The 19,248-nt window shown below is 37.2% G+C and overlaps 2 protein-coding genes across 2 annotated transcripts in view; both read right to left on the bottom strand.

Annotated features, from left to right (window-relative positions):
* DYRK4 (dual specificity tyrosine phosphorylation regulated kinase 4) overlaps positions 1–12,642 on the bottom strand; it is a 47,857-nt gene extending 35,215 nt beyond the window's left edge. The window contains exons 1-3 of the mRNA XM_072042655.1: positions 11,884–12,642; positions 10,030–11,792; positions 6,441–6,546 (exon numbers count right to left, since the gene is read on the bottom strand). Of these exons, the coding sequence (XP_071898756.1) occupies positions 6,441–6,546; positions 10,030–10,145 (222 nt within the window). The 5' untranslated portion in view covers positions 10,146–11,792; positions 11,884–12,642. The remainder of the gene's footprint in view (positions 1–6,440; positions 6,547–10,029; positions 11,793–11,883) is intronic.
* A 139-nt stretch (positions 12,643–12,781) lies between these two features.
* RAD51AP1 (RAD51 associated protein 1) overlaps positions 12,782–19,248 on the bottom strand; it is an 8,330-nt gene continuing 1,863 nt past the window's right edge. The window contains exons 3-9 of the mRNA XM_072042680.1: positions 18,986–19,127; positions 18,092–18,201; positions 17,690–17,758; positions 16,897–17,049; positions 15,466–15,615; positions 14,389–14,529; positions 12,782–13,502 (exon numbers count right to left, since the gene is read on the bottom strand). Coding sequence (XP_071898781.1) covers positions 13,375–13,502; positions 14,389–14,529; positions 15,466–15,615; positions 16,897–17,049; positions 17,690–17,758; positions 18,092–18,201; positions 18,986–19,127 — 893 coding nt within the window. The 3' untranslated portion in view covers positions 12,782–13,374. The remainder of the gene's footprint in view (positions 13,503–14,388; positions 14,530–15,465; positions 15,616–16,896; positions 17,050–17,689; positions 17,759–18,091; positions 18,202–18,985; positions 19,128–19,248) is intronic.

The following is a 19,248-nucleotide window of genomic DNA, read 5'->3' as shown; positions in this document are numbered from 1 at the left end:
TGGCCTTGAACACTTTCAGGGATGGGACATCCACAGCTTCTTTAGGCAACCTCTTCCAGTGCCTCGCCACCCTCTGAGTGACGTATTTCTTCCTAACATTGAATCTAAATCTTCCCTCTTTTAGTTTAAAGCCATTCCCCCCTTGTCCTATCCCTACACTCCCTGACAAAGAGTCCCTCCCCATCTGTAGGCCCCCTTTAGATACTGGAAGTCCACTGTAAGTTCTCCCTGGAGCCTTCTCTTCTCCAGGCTGAACAACCCCAACTCCCTCAGCCTGCCTTCATAGGAAAGGTGCTTCAGCCCTTTGATCATCACCATGGCCTTCCTCTGGACTAGCTCTAATATGTCCACATCCTTCTTGTGCCGGGCACCCCAGAACTGAATGCAGTACTCCAGGTGGGGTATCACAAGAGCAGAGTAGAGGAGGAGCTTTAACTCCCTCGATCAGCTGTCATGCTTCTTTTGATACAGCCCAGGATATGGTTGGTTACAATTAAATCATTTGTTGATTAAAAGCATACATTCAACAATTTAAGGCCTACACTCCCTTACCTCTTCCCCCCTCTTTGCTTGCACGCTGCTAGTATGTATCATTCACTACACCTCTGCTTCTTCTGGCTACCTGTACGGAGCAAAACCCTTGGCTATATATAGACAAGCCTATATACAGACAAGCAGCTGCAACACTTCTTTACAGCTGGGCACTTCACTTGGGCATTAACTTTGAATATTTCCTGCAATTTCTTACTTGCCATAATTGAGAGAGTTGTACCTCAGTGGATGGATTTCCTGCTGCTTTGAGAGGTCAAGGAACTGTATATACAAAAACAATGAAATAAATGCACACAGGTTATATAGTCAGGAATTGTATAAAATTTCTCATTCTGTTAGGCAGGCAGATAAAGCTGCAATACAAGGTGCAATTGTATGGAAGGAGGAACCAGGGTACACTGTATATGTGTACTGTAAATGCTGTTCGTCCTTAGAAGATGATCTTCCTAAGCAGATCTAATAATTATGCGGAAGTATGTAAAGTCAAGATGCAGCTTCTGGGGACATCCCTCTGCCTACAGTTTGCTTTTCGCTAGCTCTGAGTTGCTCCCTCTGGATGTTTCGAGTCGTTCTGCCTTCCTGCAAGGGCTGTACATGAAGCCCAGGGATCTAATTTAGGAAAGCTGGACTACCTACTGCTGGTATCTGCATTTAGATGTTGCAAGGTATCTACATTTAGCTACAGAATTTAGAGGCAAAAACCTATTTTCGTACATGATGAAGACACTTCGGCATTTCAGAAATGCTGGTGCACGATAAGCAGGGTGGTTTGTTGCTATCCAGTCCCTCCTGCATCCAGTGTATCGTTTAGGAGTCCATGTCCAACTCCTTCCCCAGATCAGCAGTAGCACTGAGCCTCTAAGGAGGCACAGCACTACGATTACAGCCAGACGTACATAGGTAATGTAGTGTGAGGATGAAGGGGCATAAGGCACAAGAAGGGTCTGAACTGTTTCCGATAGTAGCAGCACTACCATCCCTGCTGCATCTCCTCAGGGTGATAACAGCTCCTGGCAACGTTTGACAAAAGGGAAAAGTGAGCAAGCCTGGGAGACCATAGTGATTCACCCCTGATGTTGATGTGTGTCATCAGCTGGCAACCACCAGCCTAGAGAGAGATTTTTCAGTACCTGGATACCACAGGAAACCCCTGGGATTCAGGCTGCTGCCTGCATTTTGTGTGCTGTTATCAAATTCTCACTCAATCCCTTCATCCAGGTCATTGATAAAGATACTAAAGAGCCCTGGGGAATGCCACTAGTGACCAGCCTCCAACTGGATTTGACTCCATTCACCACAACTCTTTGTGCCCGGCTATCCAGCCAGTTTTTAACCGAACAAATAGTATACCAATCCAAGCCATGAGCAGCCAGTTCCTTCAGGAGAATTCTGGGGGAAACAGTGTCAAAAGCCTTACTGAAGTCAAGGTAGACCACATCCGCAGCCTTTCCCACATCCACTAAGCACGTCACTTTGTCACAGAAAGAGATCAGGTTCATCAAGCCGGACCTGACTTTCATAAACCCATACTGACTGGGCCTGATTGCCTTGTTGCCCTGCAAGCATTGCATGATGACACTCAAGATAATCTGCTCCACGAGCTTCCCCAGCACCAAAATCAGACTGACTGTAGTTTCCCTGTTCCACCCTCTGGCCCCTCTTGTAGATGGGCGCCACGTTTGCTTGCCACCAGTTGACTGCTACCTCCCAGTATGTGTACTGTATCTCAGTACACATGCTCAGTTTTAATACATCAATCTCACTGTACTAAAGATGGTGTGCCAAGAAGTCCATACCTAGCACATATGTATTGCTACTGCTAGTTTAAATTTAAGAAAAAATTAAGTACACATTTTGCCTCACTTTTTCTTGGAAATGAGGAATATGCTAGAAACTATGTCCCAGTGGTATTTCAGGAGAAATATATATCCAATTAAGAAGCTTCCCTATGATTTAGAGGAAATATTTTAGTAATACCATCTTAATGCACATTATCAAGACACAGAATATTAGGGAGATTTCTAAGAAGAACTATTAAATTAGCTGTTACATGTTGCTGTGCAATGAATACTTTAATTTGAACTAGATGATTTCAGGAGGTTTCTTCCAACCTAAACACTTCTGTATCACAACTGCAATATCACTGCTTACAACTGCATCAGTTGACAGGGAAAGACTGACTGATATCATCTACCTGGACTGGACTTCTGCAAGGCCTTTGACATAGTCTCACAAGACATCCTCATCTCCAAACTGGAGAGAGATGGATTTGATGGGGGGACCATTCATTGGATGAGGAATTAGCTTGAAGGCTGCACCCAGAGAGTGGTGGTCAATGGCTCCATGTCCAGGTGGAGGCCAGTGATGAGTGGTGTCCCTCAGGAGTCTGTCCTGGGACCAGTACTGTTTAATATCTTTATCAATGACATACATGAAGGGATTGAGCGCACCCTCAGTAAGTCTGCAGATGACACCAAGCTGAGTGGTGTAGTTGATACAACAGAAGGAAGGGATGCCATCCAAAGGGACCTGGACAGGCTTAAGAAGTGGGACCACGTGGGCATTCAACAGGTCCAAGTTCAAGGTGCTGCACGTGAATTGGGGCAATCCCAAAATGAGTACAGACTGGAAGACGATCTCATTGTGGGCAGAGAAGGACTTGGGGGTTCTGGTGGACAAAAAGCTCAACATGAGCCTACAGTGTGCACTTACAGCCCAGAAAGCCAACTGCATCCTGGGCTGCATCAAGAGAGGAGTGGTCAGCAGGTCGAGGGAGGTGATTGTCATCCTCTGCTCTGCCCTTTTGAGGCCTCACTCCAAGTGCTGCATCCCGGTATGGAGCACCCAGCACAAGAAGGATGTGGATCTGTTAGAACAGGTCCAGAGGAGGGCCACAAAGATGATCAAAGGGCTGGTGCACCTCTCCTATAAAGAAAGACTGAGAGAGCTGGGGCTGTTCAGCCTGAAGAAGAGAAGGTTCTAGGGTGACTTCATTGCAGCTTTTCAATACTAAAAGGGGGCTTATGAAAAAGACAGAGAACAACTTTTTGCTCTGTCAGATAATGACAGAACAAGATGGAATAACTTTAAACTAAAAGAGGATAGATTTAAATTAGAGGTCAGGAGGAAATTTTTAATTCAGAGGGTGGTGAGGCACTGAAATGGGTTGCTCAGAGAGGTTGTGGATGCCCCATCCCTGAAAGTGTTCAAGGCAAGTTGGATGGGGCTTTGAGCAGCCTGGTGTAGTGAGAGGTGTCCCTGCCCATGGCAGGGGGGCTGGCACTAGATGATATTTAAGATCCCTTCCTACCTGAGACATTCTATGATTCTATGATATACACAGAGGTTGTGCTTATCTATCTTTTTACTGGTATTACCACAGTTGTCTCAGTTTTTGGACAATAACACTCATTTTCTTACCCTCTGTCAAAGATATCCCCTGCAAATTCAACAACAGAGTAACAATATGATAATCAGAACAGTGATGTCATATTACATGTTAGCAAAACCAAAATTTGGTCATAAACTCTTTTTCCCCTTACAGGGAGAAGCACAGAAAACATGAAGAGTGTACAGAGGAGTTACTGCAGTATATGATGGGTAATACAGCTCAGGAATTATACAGATCAAAATTTGGGAGCTAGGCACAGCTCCCACTTTGGAACAGGCTGGCTGTGATAAGTGAAGGACAGAATGCTTCACATCTCTTTAATAACATACATCCCCACCCTTTCAAGAGCAGCTGGAAAAATCTGCCTCCAGATTTCTTTGGCAAGAACTATGAATCAAAGCAAACCAAAAAGGGGAGCAGGATCTGATCTCAGAGGAGATGAGCTCACTCATGTTCCAAAGCATACATAGATCAGGAGAGAATGTGAAAACTATAATCACTTATTTTTTATTATAGCTTCACTGGGGCTAATGAAGATACAGTGCACAAAGCTGATGAATGAGGAGAATCAGACTTTCTGTATACAAGCATATAAATTAAAGATGGAAAATATATCCCGTACAGATCATGTTTTTTTCTTTAAATGATGGTTTCAAAACTATTCAGTGCTAAATCTGTATCGTACTGACTTAAACGTTCCCAGAAACTTCCCACTTCACATTTACAGTTCCTTTGCAGATGGCCTAAATTCAGCCAGCTCTTAGTAAATTCTGCCTTTGCTTTACGACCACACCTGAACCTTCTTCCGTAAGTCCATCCTGTTTGCATAACACTCACTGTATGGCTCTGTCACAGAGGCAGATGAAATGGATGGGGGCAGCCAGACAAGGCACAAGAGAACTTGTTGTAAGTAGCAGGAACTTGTTTAACCTCTAGTTTACATCCTGTTCTTTTCACATTCCACAGGGTGCAGCTATTCAATAGGAAGGTTCAACAAGCATTAATACTTCCAGCAGCCAATTCATTGGATCACTGATTTCCCCCAGGAACATGAGAACAGCAGATTAAAAACAATACCAAAACCCTAACAATAAGTAAAAGAATAATTGTCAACAGTGAAGCAGAGATTTTTAGTGCTTAGAATGATCATGATCACAATTTGGATAATTCAGGAGGGCTTGACTAATCTGGCAAAAGTGAAAATCACAAGTATCACTCAACAGAGATCAAAAGTATTGTGAAATCAGCTATGAATTCTGTATTTAAAGACTTATGAACAAGAATGTATTGACAATATCAGGAATACTGCCATTAACTAAAAGCTCATTTAAGATCGAAGCCTCTATTCTGCACTCTCAGGATTCTAGACACCTGTGAAACTATTGATATGAGGAAGTTGTCCTTCATGTCAAATTTAGTACAAAATTTATACCATTTTGAATTTTTCTCTCACTCATATCCTATTGCCACCTCTACAATTCTCTCAACCACTGATTCCTTCACTTTCAATGCCATTTAGCAAAACAAACAAAACAAAACTAAAAAAACCCTACTTCCATCACATTGGATCATCATTGTTCTCCTGGTCCTTCACCAAAATCCTTCCAATCTGCTTTGTAATTCAAGATGTGTAATGCAGCACAACACAGTTTACCTACTAGTGGTGTTTAAAATATATGAACGATTACACAGAACGACAACTTTGTTTTGTATTATTTGTATAAGCCTGGATCAGGGAAAAAAAAAAGAAAAAAAAAAAAAAAACAGGAGGAGAAGAGAGGATTATTTGAGAATCAGGATTAAAAATCTTGCATTATGACTATGAATTTTTGTTTCCACTCAGAAAACCCACAGTAGCAGGTCCCCAGTCAATAAACCTTAGGGTCTCCTTCAGCCATCAAGGAGACAGACCAACACACCTCAGAAATGTTTGGACAATCTTTGGCAACAACAGCAGTAGGAGGTCGAGAGTATGTTGGCTATGTCACAGAAGTTATGCCTTTTTTTAACATTAGGGCTGAATAACAACAGCAGCTCCTCCTGTTAGAGGAAGATGGTACCTCACTGAATATGAGGTACCAGGCTGCAGAAGAAGGTGGGATCCAGCTGCTTTTCTCTCCTGAACAGCCTATGCAGGCAAAGTCAGGAAAGAAGCAACTTCTTGTCGCAGCAATCAAATATGTAATAGAAACTGAGCAAACCAAGCTGGTACTGCACACCCTGCAACCTTGGGGATGCTCTCCCACTCCTTAGAGGAAGGTTTGGTTTAATGTGCAGGAAGTCAGATTTTCCTGCGCTGCTTCAAGTACAAGATCGTATTTGTACTGGCCTTCATAAGGAACACAGAAAAGGAAGGAGGGTTTGGTTGATTATATACCATCTAGCCCTGATCAATTGCTGCCTATTGTTACCTAATTTTAATACAGTGAAGCACTATAGCATTTTGAACTATTGGTAAGTTAATGCCTCTGATTTCTGAGTTCTACAGTTTTCTTACCTGTGGATGTGTTGGCTGCATTCCTTTTCTTGATGTAACTATGTTGGGGAAGATGACAGATCTGCTTTTTCTTACATTTTCTGACTTGTAGGTGATAAGTTTGTTCCTACGAAATGGTGACAGAAACTGCATCAGTCAGACCCCACTCATAAATCACACCATGTTTCTACCCAGGTAGTGGTTGAATTATTACGCTTCAGAAAATTATACCAAACATTTGGAAAATAATTACATTTAAAACTTATATAATTGTTTCATTCAGTTATTAGTAATTGTAGGTATTTCCTGAATTAATTTATCTATGAAAAATATTAGACTAAAATTGAATTCTTGATATACTTCGATGAAAGTTAAAATGATTAACACTTATTAAATTTGTATTTGTTTTTCTATTCTAGACATTTTGGATTTAAAAGAAATAGTTGTACAATATAACCTTAGAATGCCTGCCAATTGCTGCTTTTTTTTCCTGTTCAGTAAAACCTATTATGCATTTAAAGGGCTGCACTACATCTTATGGCACCAATACTGTACTGTAATATTTTATTTAATTAGTGATAATAGTGTTTTTTTTGTTTTTTTTTTAAATATATATATAAAACAATTATTTTCAAAGAATCATAGACATCAAATAGAGGAATGATTTATTGATCATCATCAAGTCAGTGCATTGATGTTTACTACAGGAATTACATTAGAATCCCACTTTGCTAAGACTCCAGTCTGGAAAAATCTAATTGTAGGCTGTTGATAACTGAGGGGTGCCAGTCACTGCCGATGCAAGTACGATGTGTTTATCTGAACGTTCTCATGCTTGTTGTGCCTTCTGCTGAAATACTACAGTCAATAAATCTACAGCAGATCTAAAGAACAGTTAACTACACTGGCAACAATTACCTCAGTCTCACTGACTGTCTAGTTATATCCCTTTTTAAAAATTTATTGTAATGCACTATTTACATTCATGTCTTCTGGTGTTCACATGTCTTGACTGTTAAATAAGTATATGCTTTGGAAATACAGATGTTAACCCTACTGTACACTAAAATAATAACAACGTACTGCCCTCTAATGTTGATTTCCTGTATGCTGTTACAAACTTCTGTTTGTATGCTAAGGACTATGTACTTATGTCTTACAGTTTCTGTTGAAACAGGATTTAAACAATTTTTCTAAAATCCTTCAAAATTACCATAATTAAAGCAAGATTCATACAGATTTGTTGGATGTAAAAAGCTATGGGATACCCAGGTAAATTCTCTCATCTGTTCACGAAAGGAAAGAGAAAGATAATTCTGTTATATTTGGTTCTACTTTATAAGATGCTTCATGCAGATAAACATTATCCATCTTTCATGTTTGATCAGTTCTATTGCCTCATATTCAGATGATTTCTTTAAGAGTCTAGGAATTTTTAATGACACCATAAATATGATTACCTTGGCCCCAAGGACTACAATCATGGAAAAGAGGTTGGGTGATTGAGATACCTGGACGCTATGTAGAGAGAATTTTATATATACTAAGGAAGATATAGATTTTGTAGACTGCCAGTTAGTAAAGCTTGTAAGTCTTTTTAGGGTATTATTCAGTTAATCCAGAAAAAAATAATCTTTAGCTTTTAAAAAATTAGACTCATATCCAAAACTAATTAAAGAAAAAACAGGGAGGAAAAAAGAGAAGAAAATATAATTTTAGATTTTCATTATCCCACTAACCAAGCGTGTGTGGAAAAATGTGCCCAAAGTCTTTGTTTAAAACGTGTACACACATCCTGAATATTCGGTGTATGGGGAGTGGAAACATTCAGCACAGCTGAAAATAATCTTAATTCAAATAAGATCTGTTTTTTTTTTGTTTGGTTTTTTTTGTTTGTTTTTTTTTTTTTTTTTACAGCTTCTCACTTCCTCTCACAAGAATGATGTCACACATGAGTGGAGACAGACCAACAAACAGTTCTTTGAAACTGTTGGACAAACTATTTTATAATGCAAAGAGCAGGTTTCTGCATAGGGGATCACAGGAAGTGGTAACATTGGTTTTTCATCTTTGTGGTTTGCACTGATATACTTGGTAAAAGAAAGATGAAACAACAGAAGTGATCAAATGTGAAAGACAGGTGATATTTAACTCCTTAGAGATAGGGCATCTTCTAAATTACATTCAAAGCCCCTGCCTAAAATTCAAGAGCAGTTTAACCAACAGCAACCTTTAGAATTGCATGGAATTCCTGATATAATTGGTCTCAGGAAATGACATTTTGGCATTTTTGTTCATATTACAAAATTAATGAGACAAGGGTTGTTTCCCTATTATATTCCATGGCTCACCCACCCTTCTTGTTGATCTACTCAAAAGATAATGTGTGAAATGTTCTAAGTATAGCCAATACAGACAAGGCAGAATGAGGGCTGAATTTCAGAAATGAATCATATAATGAATTATCCACAAGTTGAGAACTTCTGAATCTTTTTTTTTTTTCCCCCCAGAAATAATGAAAGCCTCTCTCAGGATAGGATTAATGAATTCTGCTTCCATGCTGGGGATTCATTGCTCGGAATCTCTTCCACAATCTCCTCTTACCCCCAGGAAGTGAAATTTCACAGGTAGTTTCTGTTACAAGTTCTTAGGTATCTTTTGGTGAAATCAGACATACAAAAAGTCCAGTGCAGGGCTGAGTTTAAGCATAGAAACAAACCCTAAACACATTATTTTCAAGAACTTCCCAGTAGAAAAATATTTTCTCTAAGCATATCCAAAACTATGTAACTTTTCTCACAAAGATTACTTAAACTATTCCTTTAATTTACTATTCATCAGTTACAACTATTTTATCTAACCCCAACATCCTCAATTATAAATAAAACAAAGTCATTGTATACAATTATATTTTTCTTAATGCTGTTTATTATTTTATATCATTAAATTACACAGACTAGAAAATCACTATGAAGAAAAAACATGTTCTCAAAACCAAATAAAGTGTTTTAATGAAGACATGTTATTCTTCCAAATCAAAATGTCTAACTCCTTTTCTGTACTGTGGTATTTCAACACCATAGAAATAGTTACCTATGACCACATTACATCAACTGTTCTCTGTATGCCACAAATTCAAATTCATTGCAAAATCCAGGCCTCACATACACAGTAAAGATTACTTTAGCACACTTTTAATCTAATTAAAGCAAAACTCCTACAGAAAACAGATGAAAGTACTTTACAGATTGCAAATGGAGAGCTCTTGAGCAAGCATAAGTCAGTGAACATAGATGAGGAGCCTATATCTAAGAGCTCAGTTTCCATTATGATGCTGGAGTTTTCAAACACCCATGAACAAGCCTGTTCAGCATCTTCTGAAATCCTGTGTCCATCCACATCAGGAAGGCTGAGCTCTGCTCCAAAGCATCAGTGTTAATTGTCATGTTGTTGTTGATTGATCTTAACACAGCAAGACATGTCTTCCATGTGAATCACCATCATCTAAAAACAGGATTTCCAGGACTCAAAAGTTTGAGGCTCAAAGCATGAGCGGGTGCAATAGTTGTACCCCAACACAGATTTATACCACCAATCAGCAGTACTTAACTTTAACTGCTGCTTTGTAGGTTCATTCTGGTCTTGCTTGCCTGGCAATTTCTTCCTCTTTTTTTCTGGCATTATCACTACTCTCAGAGTAGGAAGTGAGAAATGCACTGATGACATAGAAGGTCTGTAGGTACATAAAAATGCTTTATAAATATTCAAAGCAATTTCACACTTTTATGTCCCTGAATTTTAGGCATTTTTAACTTTTTTAATGCTTGTTTCAGAATAAGCTTATTTATCAGTCTTGGAGCATAGTGTCTCCAGGCTGCCAGAATTCTGAAGTGTGTCTGTGATGCAGCCCTGTTCTGCATGACCAACCTGCATTCCTGTGGTCATAGCAACTGAACCACACAGCAACGCAAAGACAGCTTTCACCTACGTTATTGTTGATTCCACCTCTAGGAACACAGTACATCTGGAGCTGCCATCAACACTTGAAAGGAACTGTTGTTCTGAAGTAAGAGGTGATCTCTAGATCAGGCAGATTATCTACTGAAGTCAGTTGCAACTGGAAGGACTTGGCAGCAAAGTTTACATCTAAAAGTAGTGACCTATTCTTTAACAACCATGTTGTCACTCTGTTACTAATACAGATTCACTTCAGAAAGAGCAGATATGTGAAAACTGGACTCTGACTTGTTAAAGGATGCACTATCTTTCTGATTGCTTTACAAACTGAAATCATATGCATTCCACATCACACCACCATGCAACCGCTGGAGGAATGATACACAGAGATTTCTGTGTAATGCTGTTTAATATTTAGAGTAGTAAGAAAACTGTAAATTAAATGTACTTTTCAGAGAAAAAAAAAAGCAAGTTTCCCAAGACTGAAACTAGCTGGAATAACACAAACAACTCCTGTTACTACCAGGAGTACAAACAAATAAAAGACCAAACTAGTTATTGTAACAATTACAGCATCCAAATCAATGTGACCACTTCTGACCATGCTCTTTAATAACTCAGGACAGAAAAGAAAGTCTTACGTAAATAATCCCACCTACTGGCAAGACCTGTTTTATTCAGGTTGGGTACAGAGTGGCCTTGAAACACAAATAGGAACATTTAACTTTTACCTTGCACAGGCACTTTTTTTCCCTCTAATTGCCTATATGGAACTTGACCAACCTGCATTCAGTGGAAAAAATATATATATAAAAAAGCATAGAAACAACTGGAAAATCCTCATGAACTGGAAACACATACAAACCCAACAGTCCCATGGACCTAAGGCAGACTGCTATGTCATTTCTGAAAGTATGAAAACGCCAAAACTGAGACCTGAGCTATGCAAGTCTCAACTGTATGTTTAATGGAAAAAAATAACAAAAGATACCAAAACAGGATGAATGGAAGGCCAGTGAAACCTGGGATTCCTAAATCTACTAATTGCAGGAATATCTTTTGAAAGCATTAATATTGAGGAAGTATTTTCCATTGTTATGTACATTTCCCTGCATAGCAGGAAAACATAACATCATGAGATCTTAATTTATCCTGAAAAAAAAAAAAAACATAAAAGCAAAACAATTCATGATAGTTTAATTTCAATAAAAAGAAACCTGGTGACTGTGATGCAGTGAGGGACCATACAGATGTTCTTTTGCGTGACCATTTCTTTCTTCTGGAAAGAAAATGACTGAAGCATGAGTGGAGGGTAGCAGATTGGGATGCTGCATTGAACCACCCTGGGGCCCTGGGCTCCCCATGCTTCCTCTGTTCTGCTGCAGCTGCTTATCCACCATACATCTCAGAAGGGGGCTAGTTAAATAAGCACAAAAAGTCAATCAAGGAGAGGAATAACACAACGTTCACCTCCTAGTTGTCACAAGCATTATTCTTAGATACCTACCTTTTCCTGTGGGTACTTCTTTTTCAACTTTGGAAGCAGTCTCAAGCTCATCTGCTGATAATCTGCTGTAAAGCTCTATTTTTCTGATGCACCATTTTAGCAAGCAAAGACAGCTCACAAATGAGGCAGACAGGCACCAGAGACATCAGGCAAATGCCATCCCTAAACTCCCTTAGTCCAGTTTACCAGGCCCTAACTCACTCATAGCTATGTGATTTCATGCCAGGAGTCAGGCATCCAAAATGTGGATAAAGTGCAATCATAAGTCACAACAATGAGTTTCCTTGTTTCTGAGAGACACGCTTTGATCCACAGATTCTTTTTAAATCCTTCCATAAGGCAACGTGCCTATTATTTTTAATACATAAGTATTTGTTAGTATCTTGTTTTAATCATTTAAATACTATACAGTTAAAAATTAGTATCATACCATATTTTTACTCTAAGCAACATCATGGTTTTACCTGCATAATTACTGTGAACAACAGGCCCATATATTCTTTTAACAATATCTTGTATGTTAAACAACCTGGAATCTTCAGTTATGTGAATACAACTCACTCGTTCATGACCAAATCCTTTAAGTAATACAGGACCAAAAGCATCTACTGTGGCATCTGGAATAACCAATATGCTTACACTGGAAATTATTTATATTTGTGGACTATTTATGTCTAAAAGCTCAGTCTTATAACGAAGTAACTGTCACTTCAAGTTTTATAAAATTCAATAAATATGCAGGATATCACAGTCTTCACCAAAGATCAAGGAGCCCAAAGCAAAAACCTTATTGTCTGAATCTAAGTGATGTTATTGACTTCAAGTAAATTTTTCACACGCAAAAATATTTGCAGGACTGTAGCCAAAATTTGGAAATGAACTTCAAAATTATATAATGTAATCTTAGTAATTCATTTTATTAAAGTATTTTATTTTACCTTTTTTTTAATTATAGCATTCTAAATACCATTCATATCTATATTACATTTTAAAAAAATAATTAACAGAAACACATAAATTATGCAAACACTAACAGATTTTGAGTGAAGAGAAACTTTCCAAGAACAAAGGGGTAGAAGTAATGTCTCTTCCCATAAATTTTTTAAACTGTAACTTTCACTTGTGTTAAGAATCCATTTGAGATATAAAAATCCATAATTGACATAGTATTTCTGACTATTGCCACATTCAGATAAGAGAATGACAATTATTATAAACTATCTCAGAGTATAACCCATAAAAGAACTGGTGACCAGATCAGATGTCACCATGATTAAATAATATTATTCAATAGCACCTAGGGATGCCTTGCGTTTTACAGAATAAAAACTCTGTAGTATTAGAAATGTACATAATAACTGTCCCGCAAAACAGATGATGCCATGAAGCTTTTGCTGCTCACTGGTTTTTTTACTCTCTACTTATAAGCAAAACGCTTTCCAAAGTCTTTTGTGAACACAGTTCTTCACATGATACCTTGTCAACGACCAGTTAACCACTGGTAGCGCTAGGATGCAGTGGTTTGACTCTTGCTAGTCTGGAGAGGCCAAGTCTAAGACCATGAGTAGGTGACTTAACCGAAGCGTATTTCCCAATGTTATTAGTGCTTCCCGATGCAGCTGAAAATAATTTTAAAACAAAAAGAAGGTGTAAGCAGTTTTAAGAAAAGAAAGCCTAACTCCTGTCTTTTTATAGCATTCAGAGCAGAACAAAAAAGTATTATAAAGACATTGTAATAAGGATAGAACAACATACCACAAAAGCACATAAAAATCAGCATACTTGCAGGGAATCAATCTATTTGGGAGCCAGTGCAGCAGGTATGGCACAGTTTTAAGTAACAAGCAACACAACAGAGAAACACCACCATGTGGCACTGGACAAGCACAAAAACATTGTTCCTGGTCTACTGTGCATTTTCAGGTGCACCACAACAATCACAGAATCAAACACAAAATCAAGTGACAAAAGAAGGCTTGAGAGAAACGAGTCAAACAGAACATTAATGTGTGCATTAAAGGAAATTAACTATTAAGGAAAAACAAAGTAATAGTTAAGACTCAGCAGCAGCACCTTAAACATTCTGATAACGTAAAGCTTCTAAGTATTTGCTTTACTAAGGCAGTTAGAACGCTTCAGCACATTATTATTATTTGTTCAGAATATGTAACAATACAGCATATCAAGAGCTTTCTTTATCTCTGGTATAAGAGAGACGAGGCCACAAGACAATCTCTTGATTAAGATCTGCTTCACACTCTGGAAAATATTTCATTATCCTTCCCACATAAAGGAGTTAAGGATAATGCTGTAAGAGGAAAAGAAGCACGAAGACAGCTTTTTTTTTTTTTCCCCCCTTTTTTAACCTAAGGTTAAAAGAATACCTTGCATTTTAAGAGGGCAGTAGTTGTTCCAAAATGCTGTTTGTTTGTCTGCTTTAAGTGTCTGTAATTCTTTACTAAAAACAACCAATGTATCTTTTTACAGTTACAATCTCACAGGTACCTGGTGGTATCCATTTAGGCTTCTTCTCTGTTACAGGACTTGATGCATGTAAAGGCCTTCCAATTGGTTCTGAAGAACTGGACATCTGTGTTGGCTCAAATTTTAGTTCCGTTACCAGTGAAGAAGGAACTACAGGCGATACTTAGAAAATAAAAGCAGCCTTAGAACAATACTTTTACAGAGAAATTGTCACACTATATAAGATGATAGATAGATCCCTTTACAGCAAGACTTCTCTGAATTGAGTGAAACGAATGTGTTAGTAATGCCTTATCTTCCAAACAACAATATATATTTAAACAGTCAGTCCTGTTACATGCTGGAATTTCAATACTAGTTTGTAAATAAGCACTATAAGAATTTCTTGTTAAAGATGTTCCAGATGCTAGATTGCTAAGAGCTAAGATTCTTCAGTTACCTATTCATAGCAAACTATTCCCTGTCATAAATAAAACTAAAGATAAACTAAATTATGTATTGCAAACTCAGTATTGAAATTAAAAGACATTATCAAGTCAGACACAAGATGAACACAAGGGTAAAAATTTTCTTAAGCTATTTAGATGAAAGTAAATACAGTGAACAACTTAAGTCTGAAAAAGTTGCATATTTAACACTTTCACCCAACAGTTATTAGTACTAGCATTGTTTGGCTAACCTTGAATTAAAGATTCATATATGTAAATGCAAGAACATGCCCTGATATTATATACATACATATATTTATTTTTTTAAATCCTCAGATCACGTAATATTATTTAACCTTTTATTAAAAGCTAGTTTTAAAAAGAAAAACTTTTTTATAGTAAGCAATGTTTGTTTACTATAAAGCCTTTTTTCTTTCAGGATTTTTTTCTCATCGCCGTTTCCCTTTTACTCTGCATATAGCCTTATTCATCATAACTCTGACGTCAGTTTGTCAGCTAATCATATTTGTTCCTTCAGGTCTTTAAAAATACTTGTTTTTAAATAAGAAAAACAACGATAAGCATCAAACAAAAACCCTGTCAAACGTACAGACGTTGTTTCTTGTACACAAAAGGAACGTTTCATTTCAAATTCCTAGTAGAAACTTACCTGTAATATTAATCTTGGATGTTGGAGTCTTTTTTTCTTTTTCACCCTGCCTCTTTTGTTTGGTTTCTTTTTTATTTCCTCTGGTTTTCTTCTTTTCCATAGCAAAGTCTTCATCATCATTATAATCTGAATCGTCTTCTGATTCCTCATCTATAGCAACGAAAAGGGATTTCATCTCTTTACAGGAAATATAATTTATTATTACTCCAGGATCTTCTAATCTCACTCTGAATGTAAAGAACCAGTGTATCTTAAGCACACAGTTTTGTACATATTTATATGATGAACTGAGAAAGAAATAGCTGTCATAATATATTCAGTATTTATAGATTTATCTTTTTTTTTTTTTGGAAGTCAGCACACCCTGATAGAAACTGCAAATAATAATGCTTTAAACTGTTTAATTATCAAGTAAAAATATCCCACATGTGCAAGATGAAAGAGTTAAAATTATTTGATAGTTCTTCGAATTTTTACATATTCTTGCTCTAATGTGGAATCATAGAATCATTAAGGTTGGAAAAGATCTTCAAGATCATCTGGTCCAACCACCCCCTACCACCATTGTCAGCCACTAAACCAGTCCCTAAGCACCACATTCAACCTTTCCTTAAGCAAACCCATTCCAAGAAATGCCTCCTCATTTCCAACCTAACCCCCACCCCCAGCACAATTTGAGGCCATTCCCTCTAGTCCTGTCACAAGTTACCTGTGAGAAGAGGACAACCCCCAGCTCCCCACAGCTTCCTTTCAGGTAGTTGTAGAAAGCAATATGGAAATTTGGAAAAAATGGAAATATGAAGATATGGAAAAAATGGAAAAATACTTTGTCAAAATTCAGCTGCACAAGTCTTAAAGCTTTACTATTTAAGAAAGTAACAGACACTGGCAAGTCTTAGAAATAACTTTCTGACAGCAATATCTAGACTATCCCCCAGATATTTTCACTGGTAATTTTGGAAGTATTTTCCAATAAGACTTGCAGTACAGGACAAAAGATTGGATACAGACATGTTAACAACTGGGGGATAACAAAGAGAGGTGTCTACCATGTTTTCTAGGCATTCAATAGTTGGCTCCTACCAGAATTACAGCGATGGGCTAGACTGGCATCCAATCAGACACAGAAAGGTTTTCAGACAGATGAGAATTGGAAGAAGGAAAGAAGGGAGGCTATGTCTTTACTAAGCTTAAAAAAAGCCAGTACTGAAAGCACTTAACACCTGACAGTTCTCCAGATTCAGTTTTGATGCAAACCTCAGAATACAACTGCAAAAACAAGCACTACAATTAAAATATAATGCTTTGGTAAGAGGGGAGGAAAGATACATTAGAAGCAGTACACACTTTCCTGCATATATAACCTCAGTGTAAGTAATCACAAGTAATCACATTAAAAGAACTCTTAAGCATATGGTTTCTACAGCCTACCTGGTACAGACTCTCGCTCAGAGTCAGTATCGTGCTCTCTGTCATTACTGTCAATGGTCAGTGACTTCTTCTGATGTGACAGAGCTTTAGATGCTGCCAACCCTTGCCTACAGCCACTCCTAGGTATGTCATCATGTAGAACCTGATCAAGACCTAAAAAACAGAAGGTGATCTAATTAATCCAAATTCACAGTAACTCTGCTCTCTCTCTCTGTCAAAAAGAAGCAGGTTTTGAGTCTTAGGGCCATGAGCTCATTTTTGTTTTTTGAAGTACACTGTTAGACTAGCACGCTATCTGCACATGTTTTCATGTGATTCTCATTTTATAGAATCACAGAATAATAGAATGGTTTGCGTTGGAAGGGACCTTAAACATCAGAGGTGTACAGAGGTGTAAAGTACAGAGGTGTACTCAATGCCACTTAACTGGCAAAACTGTTCTATCTAGGAATGAAAGTTATCAGTATTTATCTGTAATCAAACTAATGAAAGTAGAGAAGCACAAAAATAAAATCAGGAATATGAAAAAGCTGCCAGTGGCACAGCATATGTTTTGGTCTCATCTACCTGTTGCTTTGACATTTTGGACACATTAAGGGGCAGCGTTTTTCCAATTTTAGGACATTTTAAGAAAAAAAATGAATGCATCCCTCAAAGTTAAGAATATTTTAAAATAAGTAAGCTTTTTTTCCACATAGGTGAAAAATAAAATCCATCAGAAATAAGAGAAAAACATATTTAAATGTAAATTTAAATGCTATTTTTGGAAAGATATAATATGAGAACAACTTACCTAAAAGTTCACTGTCTACACTGCAGTTGGTAAAAACAGGTCTCCTATTTTCTGATTCAATTTTCTTACCTGTTTTAGGATCCAGAAAATAAAATTAAAAAAATACATTGAACACTAATATTTGAAAATGATGTTTTAAAAAGTGAAGATATTAAGAAGTGAAAGGAGCATTTTTATCTGTCTGTAAACAATCTATTTGAAAAGTCTTATAGAAAAGTTACTTTTCTCACAGAAAAAAAAACTTGAATGTAAGAAGACAGGCACAAGCTAGAAATTCTCATTTCTTCATAATGACATCTTGAAATAAAACATGACTTTCAAGCTATTTCGTTGCAAAATAAATTCAGTCATGTCAAAATTCACTACATATAAATAGAGTGTTGCATTGAACTGTAAAATAACCTTGTTCTTCTGAATTTTGCACCTCAAGGATATTTGTTGGTTTTTCTTTGACAGATAAGGCTAAGGCAACTTCCAGATCTCTTTGATAGAGTTTGTCATCCAAGGATATTCTGAAAAAACAAACAGGTTAAGTAATAATACAATGAAATGAGTGTTACAGATCTATCTCTGACTTACTAAACTTTGAGTTCCAGTGTTTGTCAAGAAATTATCATCATACTATGAATTACTTCTTGAAGAGACTTCAATAAAGTAGAAACTAATATTTAAAGCACACTATACTTCAAAGTACGATGGTGTTGGAACATTGTATGTATAAGACCTAATAACTGGTATTATCACAGGAAAGGCTAATAACATTTGCTTGAAATACCGCATTGAAACAGAACATTGATACAATACTTTACCATCAAAATAATCAGTTTTTTTTATTGACACTGGCTCTCTATTTTCTATTAAACTTTAAATATGTTTTTTTCTAAGGAGTCAAACTTGTCTTTGTAGTTATCAGTTATTCAAGTCCTTCAGTAATATAGAATTCTTACAATTAATTTGCACTGTAGAAATATCAAGACAAGATCAGACACCTAAATCTGTTTCTGCATCTATGCAGGTAGATTGCTGTAGTTTAAAGCTGTCAAAAACAATAGACATAGTTCACTACTGACCTCAGGCAACATTTTCTGACCCTATGTAAAGTTATTATACCCTTGTTTTGCAACTACACCATTAAAGCTGAAAATAATTACCACACTAATATGTCGTATTTTTACTCTCAGCTGTTTAAAACTCTAGAAAAAAAACTAACACAACAACAAAAACCACCACAAATACTACTATTGAAATACAGCTTCTTTCTTCAAACACAGTCAACCACGTTTCAACACTTCTCACCTTTTACTAGGTGCCTGCTTTTGAAATGGAGTTAATTCTTTGTGTGTTATTTTTTGCTTCTCTTTTTTCTCCTTCTTTGGTTCCTTCAGCTGTGTTCTGGATTTTTTGCTTAAAGGTGCAGCTATACATGCAAAGTCTTCATCTATTTAAGAAATAACAACAAATAGTAATTAGGTTTCCTCCAATATATTCTTCCATGTGGCCAAAAAGAAGTCACTCAACCCAATTTCATCATACACTGAAAATAACACCAAACATAGCCT

This window comes from Anas platyrhynchos, chromosome 1 (assembly GCF_047663525.1).
Source record: "Anas platyrhynchos isolate ZD024472 breed Pekin duck chromosome 1, IASCAAS_PekinDuck_T2T, whole genome shotgun sequence".
Lineage (NCBI taxonomy): Eukaryota > Metazoa > Chordata > Aves > Anseriformes > Anatidae > Anas > Anas platyrhynchos.
Note: the sequence above shows the minus strand (reverse complement) of the source record. Positions and strands in the feature narration are given on the sequence as shown.